This window comes from Bactrocera tryoni, chromosome 5 (genome assembly GCF_016617805.1).
Source record: "Bactrocera tryoni isolate S06 chromosome 5, CSIRO_BtryS06_freeze2, whole genome shotgun sequence".
Classification (NCBI taxonomy): Eukaryota; Metazoa; Arthropoda; class Insecta; order Diptera; family Tephritidae; genus Bactrocera; species Bactrocera tryoni.
In genome coordinates, this window is record NC_052503.1 from 7,576,497 (window position 1) to 7,593,699 (window position 17,203).

The 17,203-nt window shown below is 38.7% G+C and overlaps 2 protein-coding genes across 14 annotated transcripts in view; one reads left to right on the forward strand and one right to left on the reverse strand.

Moving 5' to 3' along the window:
• Positions 1-4,602: 4,602 nt before the first annotated feature.
• On the reverse strand, positions 4,603-4,949 carry LOC120778134 (pupal cuticle protein C1B-like). The gene is made up of 2 exons (XM_040109858.1): positions 4,898-4,949; positions 4,603-4,827 (listed from the first exon to the last, which is right to left on the reverse strand). The coding sequence occupies exons 1-2, from the start codon at positions 4,907-4,909 to the stop codon at positions 4,603-4,605; spliced, it is 237 nt and encodes a 78-aa protein (XP_039965792.1). The 5' UTR covers positions 4,910-4,949.
• Positions 4,950-12,947: 7,998 nt separating this feature from the next.
• LOC120778132 (phosphatase and actin regulator 2) overlaps positions 12,948-17,203 on the forward strand; it is a 220,740-nt gene continuing 216,484 nt past the window's right edge. For 7 of the 13 annotated variants that reach the window (XM_040109843.1, XM_040109851.1, XM_040109852.1 and 4 more), the window contains exon 1: positions 12,948-13,152. The gene's annotated coding sequence lies outside the window, so the exon portion shown is untranslated. Of the gene's footprint in view, positions 13,163-13,868; positions 14,028-14,144; positions 14,216-17,203 lie in introns of those variants that run through there. The other 6 variants (XM_040109846.1, XM_040109845.1, XM_040109847.1 and 3 more) reach the window with 6 other exon arrangements.

Below are 17,203 nucleotides of genomic sequence, written 5' to 3' on the forward strand. Positions count from 1 at the left end.
ACTAGAGGTAAGCTTTTGTGATGCGCTTTCAGTCGACCAGAAAACACTGACCACTTTTGCTTAATTTTGGACTTAAAAAATAAATATGTGTGCAAGCCATAAGACTACGTTGGGGACACATATGGACGATTCAATGCTTAAAGGCACTAAAGCGTTAATGATGAGGTAATTTATGTCCGCGGAAACCTAGGATAGGTACAGTCAAGAGCCTCAGGCTTGGGCGTCAAGAGTCTCCCTAACAACAGTCAGGCAGAAGTTAATATAACTACCAATTTAGCGCTTGAGATCAAGAGTTGCGATTGAGAGGAGCTCGCTAGTCAAGAAGTCCATGACCTGACCAGCAGCAACGTCAAGCTACTTCCATATTAAACTTCTCTGGATGCCTGATCATTGCGGAATCATTGAAAATTGTTAAACCGATTGGTCAGCAACCAGCACTTGTGGGGTTGCGAAATCCTCCTGGCCCAGAGTGGAACGTAAAAGGTCCATTGAACTACAAGCTTTTAGCAAGGCTCTTATCGCCACAATGATAGGCGTCCTAACTGGACACTATCCCTTTGGCACACATACAAGGTGAGGGTAAGGATTGTGGAAGATGCAACTTGTCAAAGTTTCAATGAGAAAGCTGAGGTGGAAACATTTAGACTCTTTCTTCGCCAATGTTCGGCTTTTGTCAGTTTAGGGTTGCCATACTTTTTACGGACCCGTCGAATGGCGTAGACATCGCTTACGCGGTTGTATCTGAGTTAACAACAGCGCGTAAATTGTTTATTTTTGTTTAGCAATTTGGCGAGTTTCGAGTTACCAAGTGAGCCCAGGTTCTTCTCCACCTGATCTTTCCAACGGAATGGAGGTCTTCTTCTCGAATACTTTCAGAGCTGGAATGTTTATCCATACGAACGACATGACCTAGATAGCGTAGCCGCTGTCTCTTAATGCGTTGAACTATGTCAATGTCGTCGTACAACTCGTACAGCTCATCGTTCCAACGAATGCGATATTCGCCGTTACCAAATCGCAGAACCTTTATTTCGAAAACTCGTAACGGCGACTCGCATATTAGCCGTCTCAATAAATTTGTGAAAGGCTCCAGCCTTTTGTCGATATGCGTAGATCCTTTGATTTAAACCTAGAACTTCTGGCCATCACAATGGATAGGCGACTCTAGCAGTCCATGTCTGATTATTCTTGGCTTTACATTAAATTAACCTATTTACATATCCGAACCTATACTCAACCCCACTCTATAGCACTGAAACGCCAGAATTGTGTGGCGAAAGGATGGTAATAACGTTTCGGAATTTAAGGATCATTAGACAAATTCATCCCAATGAATAGTCCTGAAGTCGTGAAGGCTTTGCTGTAGCATATAATCGCGTTCACATCTATAGACCTCTGGTCAAGTTTTGCAGTTGATCCCTACAATAATTAAGAAGAGTTCTGGAAAGAAGAACAACAGCAAAGGGGACCGTGTTCCTTTCCCACTTCAGACTTTCGCCAAATCAAGATATTTCTGGGAGGATACAACATGAATGGGCTCAGATATGTAAGACGCAAGACTTCTTTAAAGAAAAAATTGTGATTTAAGACTATTCTAAGACTACCCACTATTTCTGCCTTAAAGAGCACGCACTAATTCATATGATAGATACAGATACATGAATACCTAAATATATGTTTGTATGCATGTATGTAGGTAAATACATACTACATACATATGTAAGCGATTATTTTAATATAAACGGCCAATTTGCGACCTTCTACGTGCCTAGCTAAAAATTGTCGAAATAAAAACCTAAAAAAAACACAAAACGAAAAACTAAATAAAATCGCAGTAACAAACTAATTGTGTTCGTATATAAAGACGGACAATCAACGCATTTGTCATCAGTTAAATTTTGCTCCGCAACAGTAAAACAACTACCAAACAAACAAAATGTTCAAATACGTAAGTACAAACTAACCATAATTTATTTATTATAAATTTGTTTTGTAATAAAATGCATTCTTCCTTGCAGTTCGCTCTCGTTTTCGTCGCGCTCTTCGCCTTCGCCGCTGCCGAGCCTAAACCTGCTGTGGTAGCAGCACCATTGGCCTACTCAGCTTACTCAGCCCCATTGGTCGCCTCCCCCTACTCCGCTGCCTATGCTGCCCCATATGCCGCTTACGCCGCCGCTCCCTATGCCGCCTACGCTTCACCCTACGCCGCCTACTCCGCTTACCCATACAGCGCCGCCTATGTGCTCCGCAAGTAAACGGATTGAAGCGACTGACCTGTGATAGCATCGAATTGGATTTGATTGGCAATGAAAAGGATAAAATTTTACTGAACCCACAATAGCAAAAAAATAAAAACAAAGGTTTGAATCGAATTTATTTTGTGCTTTTTAATTCGTACATTCCTTGGCTGATTTGAAAGTTTCGGATGGATTGCGATAATAGGAAGTAGTGACGTTAGGGATTTAAAATGCTTGAGAAGTTCGCAGAAGTCTCAAAAGATGAAACAAAAGTGTTTGTTTCGATGGCTTCGAGGGCTGCTTTCTGCTGGTACAACAACAACAACATGGTCCCTACACAATTTATGGTCCGCTTGAGACGAAACGCATTGCTTCAAAAGTCTTAAGCAATTTATTCATCTGAATATATCATTTGCAAAGCCTGGTCCTCATTCTAATTTCAATTTCAAGAAAGATCAGTACTTTAGAAGTCCTCGAGATTCCTGCAGGGCATTCGCGAAACAAAACTCATGCGTGCACTTATGTTGTATTTGTGTGTACTATATATATTTGTGTATGTGTGGCCAACTCAGCGAACCGCTCGCGCCAGGGATTTCGCGTCGAGTTCAGCAGAGTCGCTGGCAGTCCTTCAGCGTTCACTGCTGCAACTCGGCTGTCAACAACATTTTCATGGTCACTTCAGTGTGCGAGTTGATTTGTAGCTGTCAGCAGTTGTTGCCAGCGAATATTTGGTTGGGTTAACCGTTACTTGTAAGCGACAGCGTGTTTACCGCGTTTTTACTTGCTGCCGGCGCCTGCTGTTGACACTTGCTACATGCACAATTTCAGTGTGATAAACAGTTGCCGTGAACACTTATGTTTTTAATATTGATAATTATATTTACATAAACCGTTATTCTTATTTTTTTATTTAATATATTGGGACACGTTTCAAAGTTCTGCTTCAGTTAAGTTGAGCATCTAACGATAGTTTTAACGTGTGGGTTTTGATTCTTGTAATGAGGGGAGGATGGAGTCATGTGTAGAAGTTCACGCAAGTGAAGAAAGTTCTCTGCTTGCTATTCATTTGGGAGGTGCCGGAAACGATTCGTTTACATATGCCTATATGTCTCAAGTAGCTCACGACTTCCGGTCTTAGACCAAGTATCCTTTGGGTAGCAAAAAAACATACGTTTGAAGGCGAGCTAGTGAGAAGTGAGAAGGCGAAGAGAAAACCCCGCTTTTGATGACGACCACAGCAAAAGTAGCAATACCAAAAGCTCCGGCAGGATCGGGAAGAACATTTCCGAGCCGTTTGTTACCAAACGAGGTTTCAGACATCGTGCGACTTCTTCAATCTGTTGCTGGAGAAAATAATTCGAAGTCGAGCTGCAGAACTAAGTGGAGAAGCTTCGATAGAAGTGTACAGCTGATGATATTGATATCACTGGCCTTTAGTTCTGCTTTTTCCACACTGGATAAGGAAGCAAAAGGGGATTGAATAAGGGCAAGACAAAATATCTCCTGTCATCAAAGAAACAGTCGTCACACTCGGCTTGGCTCGCAAGTCACGGTTAACAGTCTTAACTTCGAAGTTTTAGATAATTTCGTTTATCTTGGAACCAGCAATAACACCAACAACAACGTCAGCCTCGAAATCTAACGCAGAATAAGTCTTGCTAACAAGTGCTACTTCGGACTGATTAGGCAATTGAGAGGTAAAGTCGTCTCTCAACGGACTTAGACCAAATTCTACAAGTCAGTCATCATCCCCATCCTCGTATATGGTGCAGAGGAATAGGCTATGATATACGAAATTGACCTAATTCAGCGAAATAAGAGACAGCGGCTACGCTGGTCATGCCGTAAGAATGGATGAAAACCCTCCGGCTCTGAGAGTATTCGAAACAGTATCCGCCGGGGTAAGTAGAGGAAGAGGAAGACCTCCATTCCGTTTGAAAAACCTGGCTACACTTGGAATCTTTAATTGTAGCCAAACAGCGAAAAGGAAGAACGACCATGACCCAACTACTATAATCAACTTCCCTCCCTATGGTTGAGCTCGAGCTCTTATGGCAAGTAATTCGTATATAAAAGTAACATTTAAAAATTGCTAAGGAAAACGTTTTAATACCTAACTAAATTGGTAAGATCTTTTTATTCAAACTCGATAAAATTTATGGAGTTTTAAGTTCCTTTCGTCACTCTGCAAGTTTTGGCGTGTATTTACTATTCCTACTCAGTAAAATATAGAGAACACTTGTATCTAGTTTTCGTTTAAAGTTTTTTTTTTTATTCCACATAAGTTTCATAATGAAAAACTAGTCCTTTTCATTGCCAATCAAATCCAATTCGATGTTATCACAGGTCAACCGCTACATTCCGTTTACTTGCGGAGCACATAGGCGGCGCTGTATGGGTAAGCGGAGTAGGCGGCGTAGGGTGAAGCGTAGGCGGCATAGGGAGAGGCGTAAGCGGCATATGGGGCAGCATAGGCAGCGGAGTAGGGGGAGGCGACCAAAGGAGCTGAGTAGGCCAATGGTGCTGCTACCACAGCGGGTTTAGGCTCGGCAGCGGCGAAGGCGAAGAGCGCGACGAAAACGAGAGCGAACTGCAAGGAAGAATTCATTTTATTACAAAACATATTCATAATAAACAAATTACAGTTAGTTTGTACTTACGTATTTGAACATTTTGATTGTTTGCTAGTTGTTTTACTGTTGCGGAGCAAAATTTAACTGATGACAAGCTATCGGACGTTGGGGCTTAAATATAAATTGGCTATCGGCTGGTGCGCTTTGTCCAATATTCGTGCATATATTCGAGCGTGAATGTAGAAGTGTATGTGTGTATGTGGGCATAGTACTATTTTGATGAACAATTATGCTAAAATAAAAAGTTGGACTCACTTGGCCTAAACACGTCGTAGATCCTCAGTGCCATCATACTCCTAAGCACTTGTGTGTGCGTGTGTGTGTGTGACAGTTGTGAGGTCATTAAAAAACCTCATTGGCAGTTGACTGATTTAATTTCAATTCAAATTGTCTCAGCTTAGCTTCGGCCGTTTGCCGTTACGCATACTAAATATTCACGCAAAATTCAAGCAGCGTAAATTTGAAAAGGAAACATTCTTAAATTTTGTTTGTTTTCATAAAAATAATTGGGTGTTCGAAAAATTTATACATAGGTCTTAAGTAATACTTTGTCTGTGCAAAAATAGGCTTTTCAAAAAGAGACGGAAGCGTGAAGTAATAAAGCCGATATTTGCGTTGAACATTTTTAGAAAAGTTTTTATTTTGAACTCACACTTATAACTGTTTGCATTTGTTTGAATATTAATAATTTCAAAAGATATATTCATTTGATGTTGTATAAGGTTAGGCCAATAAGCCACGCATAGATCACTTTTGTTCCTTTGCGATACCAAATGGAGTTCAGTTGCTAGGTCAAAGCGGAGTGTTATCCTTTAGGATGCCTGCACTGGACACGAATTTTAAAGATTCCGCGGCCTCACTATCGATACCTACTCCAGTGTTTCTTACCATGGAGACAACCGATGCTTATGGCAGTCTTGCTAATGCGGGTCAAGTGAAGTGACCGTTGTTTTTTTCATTCACCTACTTCCAAGAATATATGTGAAGCAGTCCAACATTAGGGAATGACTGGGAAGATATGTCAGCCTTCACTAGGGGTCGCCTGCCTATAACGTAATGACTCTGACAGGAGCCAGCTTGAGGTCATGACATTGTAAGCAGCGGCACCCATTGCCCAGGCAACACCCGCGCCGAGGATATAGCTAAGCCTTTTGCCGACCTTTTGATCTTATATAAAATATTTACTTCATTCCAAATTACTTAAAATTCATGCCTCTCAACTAGAATATCCCTTTAAAAAATATATTCATTACAAGGTGCGTTCCAAAGTAAACAGGAATATTAAAAAAAACAGAACAAATAGTTTTTTCGGCAAAAACAATTTATTTTATTCAAAATAGTTTGCTTCTTCTTCAATACAGCTTTTTCCACGGTCCAAAAGCATGAGGAACGAGTGTTTTAGCTCGTTGGCCGGTATGGCCGCCAATATGCCGGCCATTTGAATGGCCTCTACGTCTGCATAACGCTTTCTTTTCATGGGCAAATGCATTTTTCCGAGAAGGAAGAAGTCGCACGGCGCCATATCACGTGAACACGGGGAGTGGTTAATGGTTGAAATGTGATTTTTGGTCAATTAATCGGTCACAAGCGTCAATCGATGGGACGGCGCATATTGGATTCTGAGCAATTTTTGGTCGTCAGTCAATTTGTGCAAAACAAACCGTGTGCACACATTTCGTAAGCGCAAATGTTCGCTCAAAATACGATAAATCGATGTTTTGGAGATGTTCAATTCCATTTCCATGAATTTGAATGATGATTTCGGCTGATTTTTGATGAATTCACGCACAGTTTCGATGGAATTTCCGGTGATCACGGATTTTGATTGGCCCACATGTTGATCGTCATTTATGTCTTCATGACCACTTTGAAAACGTTAAAACCACTCGTGCACTCTGCTACTGGATATCATCGGATCGGTAAAAGTTTTACTAATTTTCAAACAAAATTTTGTTCTTGTTCTTGGCCTTTGCTCGAAGCTCAATTTCGCACCGATAACACAAACTTAACTCACTTAAAACGCAGTAACTTCACTTCCGATCTATAAAATGTCATGACATTCTCACTGGACAATCGATAAAAGAACGTATCAGTCGACATATGGATGGCACCACCAGGGGGCGCTACATTCAAAAAGTCCTGTTTACTTTGGAACGCACCTTGTAGTTAAAGTACTAAAGTGTCCAAAAAGAAAGCCTAAGTTTTGCCGTGGAGAAAAGAATGGAAAAATATACACACTTTAAAAAATAAAATAAAAATTCTATTAAGAATTGGTGCAAAATTTCATAAAAACTATTTTTTATACTCGAAGGCACTCAGACTCCATATAAAAGTGAATTGCTCCCCATTTGGCTGGAGACTCTTCATCGTGAGTCCAAATGCGTATTGGGCCATATCTCGTTTGTACATATTATGTACATTTGTGTATAAACACTTTGCGAGTGAATAAATAGTGCTGCAGCACTTGCGTGTCCCGCCACAGTTTCGTTACAAGCGTTCACGAAATGCTTCAACGGCGAATGTCGCCGACAACGTAGCGACATAAATTTATTACGAAAATTGCCCGACACTTTTGTTTTGGCGCTGGCATTTTCACTTCAAAGTTTTCATAATTGTCGTTGCTAGCGTTGTTGTCGTTGTTGTTATTGTTATTGTTGTTGGCATATGCATGTAGCCTCACGACAAGTGGTTCCTGCTGCTAATGTCGCCGTTCTTCCTCACCAAACATGTACATGCAGTTATGTTTGTAGATGTGAGTGTGCTCAAGCATATGTGTGTGTGTGTGTGTGCTTCCGTCATTTTCCCAAAACACATTCTCACCAACACAGTTACCAGCAGCAGCCGCCATGCCCCACGAAATGTTGCCTAACGCATTGGAATAATTGTGAACGATAAAAAGCTCCGAAATCCAGCCATTTAAAAGCGTACTAAGCGTTTGCAACTTTAACAACAACCAGTGTACAATGTCAACCACAACTGTACTTTCTATTTTATTTTTTTCGTTTTGGCTCTATGAGTTGCGAGACCACAGAGAATTGCTGGAGTTAGTTTGTTTTATTGCTATCAACGTGCAGCACCACGTGTCCCGCTGTGAAATTTTCAGTACCGTTTTCTTTCGTTTGCAAATTTCCGTGCATCTTGTTGGTGTATTACTTGCAATGGCTTTATAACGGAAAATCACTGTTGATGTTCTAACCGCACTTTTTGAACTCACGCTTGAAATTTCCTATTGGGCATGTTCGTGCTTGCATGTCGCTCGATGTGTTTTTATAATCCTGCAGCATGTTGCCACAGAGTGGAAAAGTTTTGTTCACAATTGAGATATCTCGATGAAACAACTTGATATGAGCGTTCCTTGACAAAAAAAGGACGAGTTCGTAGATGGACGTAATCGGATCACTGCCACGTCCACAAAACGCCATTAATTGAAAACTTATAAAGGCCATAACTAAGCACTAAGGTTGGGTTCGGTTAGGTTAATTTGGTAGGCCAATAAGCCACGCATAGACCAGTTTGGTCCTTTGCGATATCAGATGGAGTTCGCTTGCTAAGTCCAGGAGGAGTGGTCATCGTTTAGGGTGCCTGCGCTTGAAACGAATTTTAACAGACTCTGCGGCCTCACTATCAATATGTCCTCCAGTCCCATCTTGCGGGTGTGTGTCGCCGCCAGGCAGTGACCAGTTAGTATTCCCATCATGTGCCTTCAGTCTCTTCTATCGAGTGGCAATAGGAATTTTGTCTACTTCCGATCTAACGTTATGCAGATGGCTTCTGCAGTTTTGCACCCAGGTAGCTCGTTCCATCGGGTTTTGATCTTTTTTACCATGCTTCTGTCAAGAGCGTCGTATAGACAATGCTTGGGTTTCCCAATGTTGATCACGGATGTTTGCTGTACACTTCTTCTTCTTGCAAATCTCATCCACTATTTCATTGCCCTCGATGCCTTTGTGGCCTGACACCCAGTAAAAGTGAAGTTGCTTGCTTCTGTTAACACTTTCCACTGCTGCCCTGCTTCCCAAGACACATTTGGGAGACATGCCAGATGAGGTTAATGGCTTGATTGCTGCCTGGCTGTCTACGTAGATGCTGATAACTAAGCACTAAAGGGGGTATTCTGGTTTAGAAGCCCGAATTTTAGGTATTTTTTTTTGACACGATAAAAAAAAAAACGATTTTTTCGAATTTCTAAACCAGAATACCCCCTAAAATAAGATATAGAACTGTAATTTGGAACAGAGGATTGCCGAAGCACGGGGCACTTGTGGCCTGAAAATTATAAAAAGTGGGCATAGCCCCGCCCTCTAATAGGTTTAATGTTCATATCTCCTAGACAACTACAGCTACAATAGCGAAATTCGCTTAGTACAATTCCTATAAATGGGTTTCCTGTCAATGGTTTTTCTGTGTGTCAAAAATGGGTTAAATCGTGTCAGTACTTACCTTAGCCCCCATATACCTAACACAACGATTTTCGAACTTCCAGGGCATACGTCGGCCAACATGTGAGTTATCTCTATGAAAATGAGAGAGCGTGTTTTACAGAAAACAGTGTTTCTCTGTGCCTAAAATGGATAAAATTTGTCGAAACTTGACCCCCCATATAATAATACGGGTGACTTTACTCCATATGATTAGTAATGGTACCTTAATGAACCTCAGGGAATATTTTATTAGTATGTGGCATATTAATAGATTGTATTATTGACAAAAATAGATAGAATCGGGTCAACACTACTCCCAACTGCCATATTTTCCTGAAAGAATTTCTCGGACTTTGATTCCTGCAAGTTGCAAGAGTATAAAATCTACGGTTACACCCGAACTTAGCTCTTCCTTACTTGTTATAAATGCGCTTGTGTCCACCACATGCGGCTTTTATGATTCCAAATTAACCGACAATTTGTGTAAGTGGCAATTAAAGTGGCGAAAGGCGTGAAAGGATTTCAGTTGTAAGGAATTATTTGCAATATTCTGTTGTTGACTACACACTGGCCGACACACACAGTGCGTACACATACACGCACATTCATGGCTTTGCTGCATACACTTTATCCTACATAAATAATTGGCGGCGCAGAGTTAAGTCTGAGTGGCCATTGAGGGCGAAGGCCAGACAGGTGTTTCACAAGTTCAACGCCAAGTGGTTGGGGCTCTCTGGTCTGTGGTTATGTTACTATTATTATTTGCTTTAAAAACGATTATGAGGCGTCAAGTACCACAAAAACCATTTCCACTTTTTGCGCACACACACACAGGCGCTTTCGTGAAATATTATTATTATTTACAGTCATTTGCTAGTCACAAGTTTACAAGCGTTTTGCAAGTGAAAGTAATTATTCTAAATTTGGACTAAGCGACATCGCAGCAGGAGTTTTTAACGAAAAAAAATATTTAAAATATTTTCCGTTACATCGGAAGATTTCGGAATAAAAGAGAGCAAAACTTCCTGGTTATTTTTAGGTTTAAAATGGCCTATTTTTGGGTTAAGTTAAGCAAACCACTTTGTCTTCGTTTACTGATTACCATACGCCCTCTTTAAGGTTTGCATTCCGGGAAGCTCTCTATTGTCATGATTCCTGAAAAATTTAGTAAAAATACCACTTTTCTTAATATACATATATGTCCCAGACAACTTTTTCTATTTATTTGCACGCTTCTGCATAACGGTCACACAGCATGCAACAGCCAGCCTTGCACCCTTTGCATTCAGTTATTCCCCTTGCCTTGATTGCCTTGAGTTTGTTGTTGTTGATCCTAATCTAATCAGCGTGTCAGAAGTGACATGTAATTGTGACAGCTAAATATGACATTTAAACTGATGGTTTTGGCGCATTAGGGGTACGCGCTTTTGACGGCGTGAGTACGGGCAGGTCAAGGATGCCAGTGTTGTGACTGAAGGTGAATTTTAGATGCACAAGTGAATGAACTGATGGATGGTGAGTCCATATTCATATTCAATGCATTCTCACATGTAAGTGTTGCATATACATATAGTTTACTGTTAGAATTTGGTTTCATACATCTCCCGTTAGTGTCTGCATGTGTATAGGGGACCTGCAAGAACGATCAATGAGAGTTTGAATTGTCTTTACTTCACCAGATAACTGGTAGTAAAGGTGCTTGAGATAATATAAGAAAAACTTTCAATTTTTATAAAAACGAAAAGCCCTTACCGCGATCAATTCTTACCTCGCTAACGATTAATGACTTCACTAAATGTTGTTGACTTCGCTAAAACTAAGAAAGGTTCATTGACCGCCGAAGGTAAACAAATATGTATGTCGTTGAACTCACCAATAGTCCTTAGCAGCAGAATAGGTTGTTGACCTCGCTAAAGGTTAACTAAGAAATCGTTGGTATACGAAGGGTTATTGACCTCAACGAAAGTCGTTTACACCGGATAGGGTTGTTACCTTCGCTAAAGATGCCGATTTTGGCTCACAATACTGAAATATGTGAGCTTTAGGACCTAAAGATGACTTTGTAGCGAAAGTATCGGCAATAAATCGGACATCTAGTGAAAGATTAAACCTGAAATTTGAAAATATTCGCTTTTTCACATATTCTGGCAAAGAGTCTTTAACTTATGTATGTCAACATTTTTAGTTTCCAGCGCCTAGTATACATACATACTATGCAAATACATATGTATGTATATATTATAACTCTTAGAGTATATTTTAATTTGAAATAAGTCGGGTTTGGAATGGTGTTTATGGAACAGAAGTTGCGAATCGTACTAAACGCCATCTGCAGAAGCTTTATGGAAGAAGATGAGGTGGAATCACCAGAACACTTCATTCTTGAAGATACACAATGTTTTGCTGTAAGTAATCGTTTTTTAAATATCATTTAATATCAGTGATTAATATCAGCTAATGATCTCAACAAGCAAAAGAGAATAGTTTCGCATCATCTTTTCCAAAGAGCCACTAAAATCAAAGAGCTTAAGGGGTTAGGGGTAGTCAGAGGCACGAAAAAATTAGAATTTTCAATATTTTTTTTGCTATTAAATCGTGTTATTTTACAAAAGTAGTAATATGGCCTTATTATAGAATGTGTTGACTTGAAGTCACGAAAATTTCAAAAAAAAAATTTAATTTCCAAAGTCATAGTTGTTTGTCTTGACCCAGTTCCAAAAAAAGGTACTTGAGGTGACAACCATAAGTCGTTGGAGATTCATCTAAAATAAATTGGTTAAAAAAAATTAGTTTTGTAAATAGATAATCCTGAGCCTGATCGAAGGATTTTTCTTTTCAAAAATTAACAAAATGGCGGCCTAAGGAAATTTTTGTCTCAATTTTTGGAAAAAATCAACAGTTAATTGGTCTTAAAAAATCCAAATTTTTGAAAACACAAAAATCCTGCGATCAGGCCCGAGTTTATTATGTATTCTAAAAGCTGTATAAATTTCATTAAATTCTTCTGAGCGGTTTTCGAGTTACAGTTGTCACCAGCTCAAAAAACATAGTTTTGAGAAAAACGCGTTTAAAGTTTCACACTAGCGCCTTGGAGTGCCCGAGCTCCCTTTGTTATTTGTCGAATAACTCAAAAACTAATTATTGGATCAACGTGAAATTTTCAGTGAATATTTTTAAGATATTACACATAACGGAAATGCAAAAAAAAAACTATTTTTTTTGAAAATTTTGACTACCCCTAACCCCTTAAATGAATCGAGTGCTCTTTAGAAGTACTAGAATTGTTCACAGGGTATTGATTTTCTTTCACATTTATTTATTATTTTACGAAATTATTTTGTATTTTTTACTGATTGTTCTGAGACAAAATTAAAATACTAATAGTACTTGGAATTTAAAATTTAAGGTTTGTTACAAATTTACATTTAAATTAAAACTAAACTTAACACCCTGTGTCCAACAGTTCCTCCAAACTAAACATTAATCACACTTTGACAAGCCATGTGATTTCTCGCATGCGACAAAAGACTCGCACTTAATCTTTGTTGGCTGGCAATGCTGCTTACAATCCACAACGCACGGTTGCACTAGGCATTCCGCTTGCACTGACGAAAACAACAAAAATGTTTAGTTGATTTTGAATCGTCGTACAAGAATATTGTGTGTGGATATTTTGCGCGATTTTTTTTTTAATACATTGTGACATTCGGGCGGAAAATACAATGGAGTAGCCGATTTGCCGGTTGTTATTTTATCTATTCAGCTATTTTAATAGTTTGTGTGTGAGGACTTTTAGTTGCGATAAACAATAAGTTAAATAAGAAGGTGCGTGCCCGTGGCGCTATACATCAATGGCTGCTGGTATGTGAGTGTTGGTGAAATATATCCGAAAATTATTAAATCCGACATATTGAAAGTGTACAAAAATGTGTATGCTTCCGAAAGTTAAAGTTTTTTAGTTTTTTGATTTTGCAAAAGCAAAACAATTGCTCAGCAAAAGGTTTAAAATAGATTATTTCTTTTTGAAATTTGCAAACGAAAGAGGAAATGGAGAAAGAAAAAAGCGCAATTGTGAGAATAAAAAGTATTGTTGCTAATTTTGTTTTGAAGTGTGAGTGACAAGTTGGCGAACATGAAACAAAGCACACATTCGCACACACAAGTGTCGAAATGCATATGCGTCTGCTGGAATTACCCAGCCAACAAATCGAATTGTGAAACAAGTTAATTACATTTGTCTCTACCTTAATTATTATTTTGTTAAAAGTGAACAATAAAAGTTAAAACGGTTTTTAAGTGCTCTCATTTTAAAAATAGTTATATTGCCAATAAGTCTGGAATTCGTTTGTGTATACAGCTTTTCATTAATTTCGTTTTCGCTGTTTCCACCACTTTATCTTTAATACCACTACAATTCTATACGAATGCAAGTGTGAAGTGCGAAAAGCATAAAAACCGGTTCGACCACTTCAGCCAACAAGCCAGCCCCAGCAAACGAAATGCTATTAACAAACGGGTGGTCACACAGCTGGACAGACAGTTCAACCAAACTGCCTGTCTGCCTGCCTGCATGCTGGACTTGTCGTTATTGCCTTTCAGGCCCTAAACCGAAAAGTGAATGGAAAAGCAGAAAATAAATAATAAATACATACACCCAGTAAACAGTGGGAAGGCAAAACTCCGATAAGCAGAAGTGCAAGTGGAGAAACAAATATTGTTGTAACCAGAAATCATAAGTAAAGTGTGTTTGTTCAGTTGTTGCAGTGTTGTGTAGTAATTTCATTCGCCGCCATTGCGTTTTTTTATTGCTTCGCGCCGCCGTGTTGTGCATTCAATGGCGCTTATGTCTGCATTTTGAATAGTTTTGCTTTTCCGTCTGGCCAAAAAGTGCATTCAACAAGCCGACGAACACATAGCAATACGCGTAAATTTTTGTATACAGTTCTAAATACTAATATCATATGAAAATAAAAACCGTGAAATTTAAGAACCCTACATTTTGTATACTCAATTTTCTATTAGCAGGTTGTGTGTATATCTACATGCCTGCTAATTGAGACAGGTGTCTGCTGATATAATGAAATGTGAAATTAAATTGAAATTCGTGAGATGAAAAATATTTTTTAAAACAAAAACAATGCTCTACATCTTCAAATTAAAACCCAAAAAAGCGGAAATTTTTGTACAAATTTTTTATAAACGAGTTTTCCATACGCCAAATCAAGCAAAATTCATATAGTCGGTTATTTGATAAAATTTTGTCCAAATATAAAAAAATTGCTGTTAATTTGTGAGAATTTTTTTTGTATATTATCTTCTCAACGAGTTTCAGCAACTTGGTGTTTATTTTTCGTTTCTAAATTAAGTCACTACTACACCAATTTTTCCTTAAAGTTCTTAAAATTGTTAGAAATTTTAAAATTGAATACTAAGAATTGTTAACAGTTAACTAAAGTGCGAAATGTATAGTTTTTTCTGTGAACAATCTTATCTTGTTTATGTACCTATCTTTATACCTGCTTTTCTTATCTCCTCCGCTGATATGATAACACATATTAAAAAACTTTATAGCAATATGTATGTATATAACATTAACTATGTATGTACATATATGAAAATAAGTACATCTAATTCTTTTTTTAACATGGTAGATTGATTCCAGGAAAACCCGCTCAAAAAATTCCTAGATAATTTCCCTAATTTTGTGCTATTTACATTTACTCTGACCATTCCTATAAATTTATGATATGAACATATTTTGCAAAAGTTAAATATGAGTGCACACAAATATCGCGCTAAATGGAATACAATCGAGTAAAAAATTAAAATTGGCTCAACTTCCGAACGAAACACTTTTCCTAAGCACTTTTTAGGATGGTCTTCAATTCCTTCAGCGAATTTTGCTTTATCTCCTCGATTAACTGAAAACGGGTTTCACGGGGCGGCAATTTAATTTTGGGGAACAACAAAAAAATGACACACGGAGCCAATTCTATTAAATAAATTCGGTCACAATCGTGGTTCGATACGAAAAGAATTCAGCTTTATCGAAACGAGCCGAGAAGGAACGCTTTTCAGAGGTGTCGAGCTCTCCTACCATCTCTCTAACACTTGCCTGGCGATTTTTAAACACCATACTCTTCACTTTTTTTAAAACTTTTTTTATATTTTCTTCAGCTGAAGACGTCCTCATCGTCAGAAGCATGTCTTCAACGATAACTCGACTGTCTTTGAAGGTTTTGTTCTGCTCGTAGGCTCTCGTTTTTGATAAAACTGAATAACAGTAAGACTTTTCCAACATTTGCAACGGTTCCGCACACGAAATTTTGTTATATACAGATATAAAATTTGAAACAAATTCACTTAAAATTAAATTAAAAATTCCAGGTGCTTTTTTGTCACATTGTTTTTATGTATATGTGATTTTCAAAATTGTATACATAATATTCTCATTATTTGATATTAGTTGTTCTACAATTATATCATATAGTAGTAGCAGTAGTTTCAGCAGCTCTAATGTCAATAGCTTGAAATAACGATTTTTCTTATCTGGCAACTCTATTTAAATTCGTTGAACATTTAATTTATATTTCACTACTATTGACTTTTTGCCCTTTATATTTACTATTCCACATTTCACTTCTCAAGTCTAGACAAAAAAGCCACACATATCCATACATAAACAACTGTATATCGCGCACTTACAACCGTATCACTTCGGCCGTCTCCTTTAAAGTAAACTCCAATCCAGTCCAACGGCAACCCTTGGCACGGGCGACGTGCAATTGAAAAATTTATTATTAAAATATCCCCAACTATTGTACATAAATATCAGCATTTCTTCACAGCTTAGCTCTGCTGATGCTGGGGGATGCAAACTTGGCGTGGAATATCGAACCGCTGCTCGGCGCACAGATGTACGCAGAAGCGTGGGTCCACATGCTGGCTTTCGCTACACGCAGCTACAATTTACTTGCTTTACTTACTGCACACACACATACATACTTACATACATAAAATACCAATGTGTGTGTATTCGCAGTGGGAATGCGTTGCAATTGTATTTAATTTTTTATTAGTATTGTTGTTGTTTTGTTGTGTCTGTGTCATTGTACTTTGGAGCATTGCTTCAATGCCACTCCCACTCCACAACATAAGTTCGATGTGTGTCTATAGCAGCTTGAGCGCAAAGCGAATTTCGCAATCTTTTTTCTTTTATCAAAATTTTGCCCTCCAACCAATGCCCGTAATGCTAGTGTTTGCAGCCCGTGTTGTGTTTGGGCATGTCATCGCGTTGTCCACGTCCCCCATCAGCGCCAGCTCCATCTGCACATCGTCTGCTGTCGCTCTTCGTGGCGCGGCTGTTCATTCGCCTTTTCTGTGGACATTGCTATTCCGTGCGCGTCCTTCTGCCTTTTGCCTTGGTCGTTGCATATTTTATGCGTTCGCCATTCCAGTATTTTCTCATTGATACGTTAGGTCGTTGTCGTTGCCTTTGTTGCCTTCGCTGTGTGTTTTTGTTGCACCAGCTCGCATATTTACGACATGTGGCATGCCACACAAACGAATGTTGAAATATCAATTTTGAAAATTCCTCTGACTTATTTAAGTTTATTGTGATTTTGCGTTTGCACTTTGTACTTTGTACCCTGGCCTCATAGACATGTTCCGGTGTGCGTTGCAATGCTGCGAATTCTTTACAGACAGCTCATGTGAGCAGTGATTGTGGTGTTTCAAACGATTCGCAATAACTTCCATATGGAAAAGATAATTTTTATTAGCTTGTTTGATGTCTTTTTTCTTTATTTTCTTTTATGAATTTACACGATTTAAATTGCGACACCCAAATTCAAATAAAAATCGGAAGTTAGGGTAGGTTAGATGGCTGATCAAAGATAGCGCGTGGATTGCT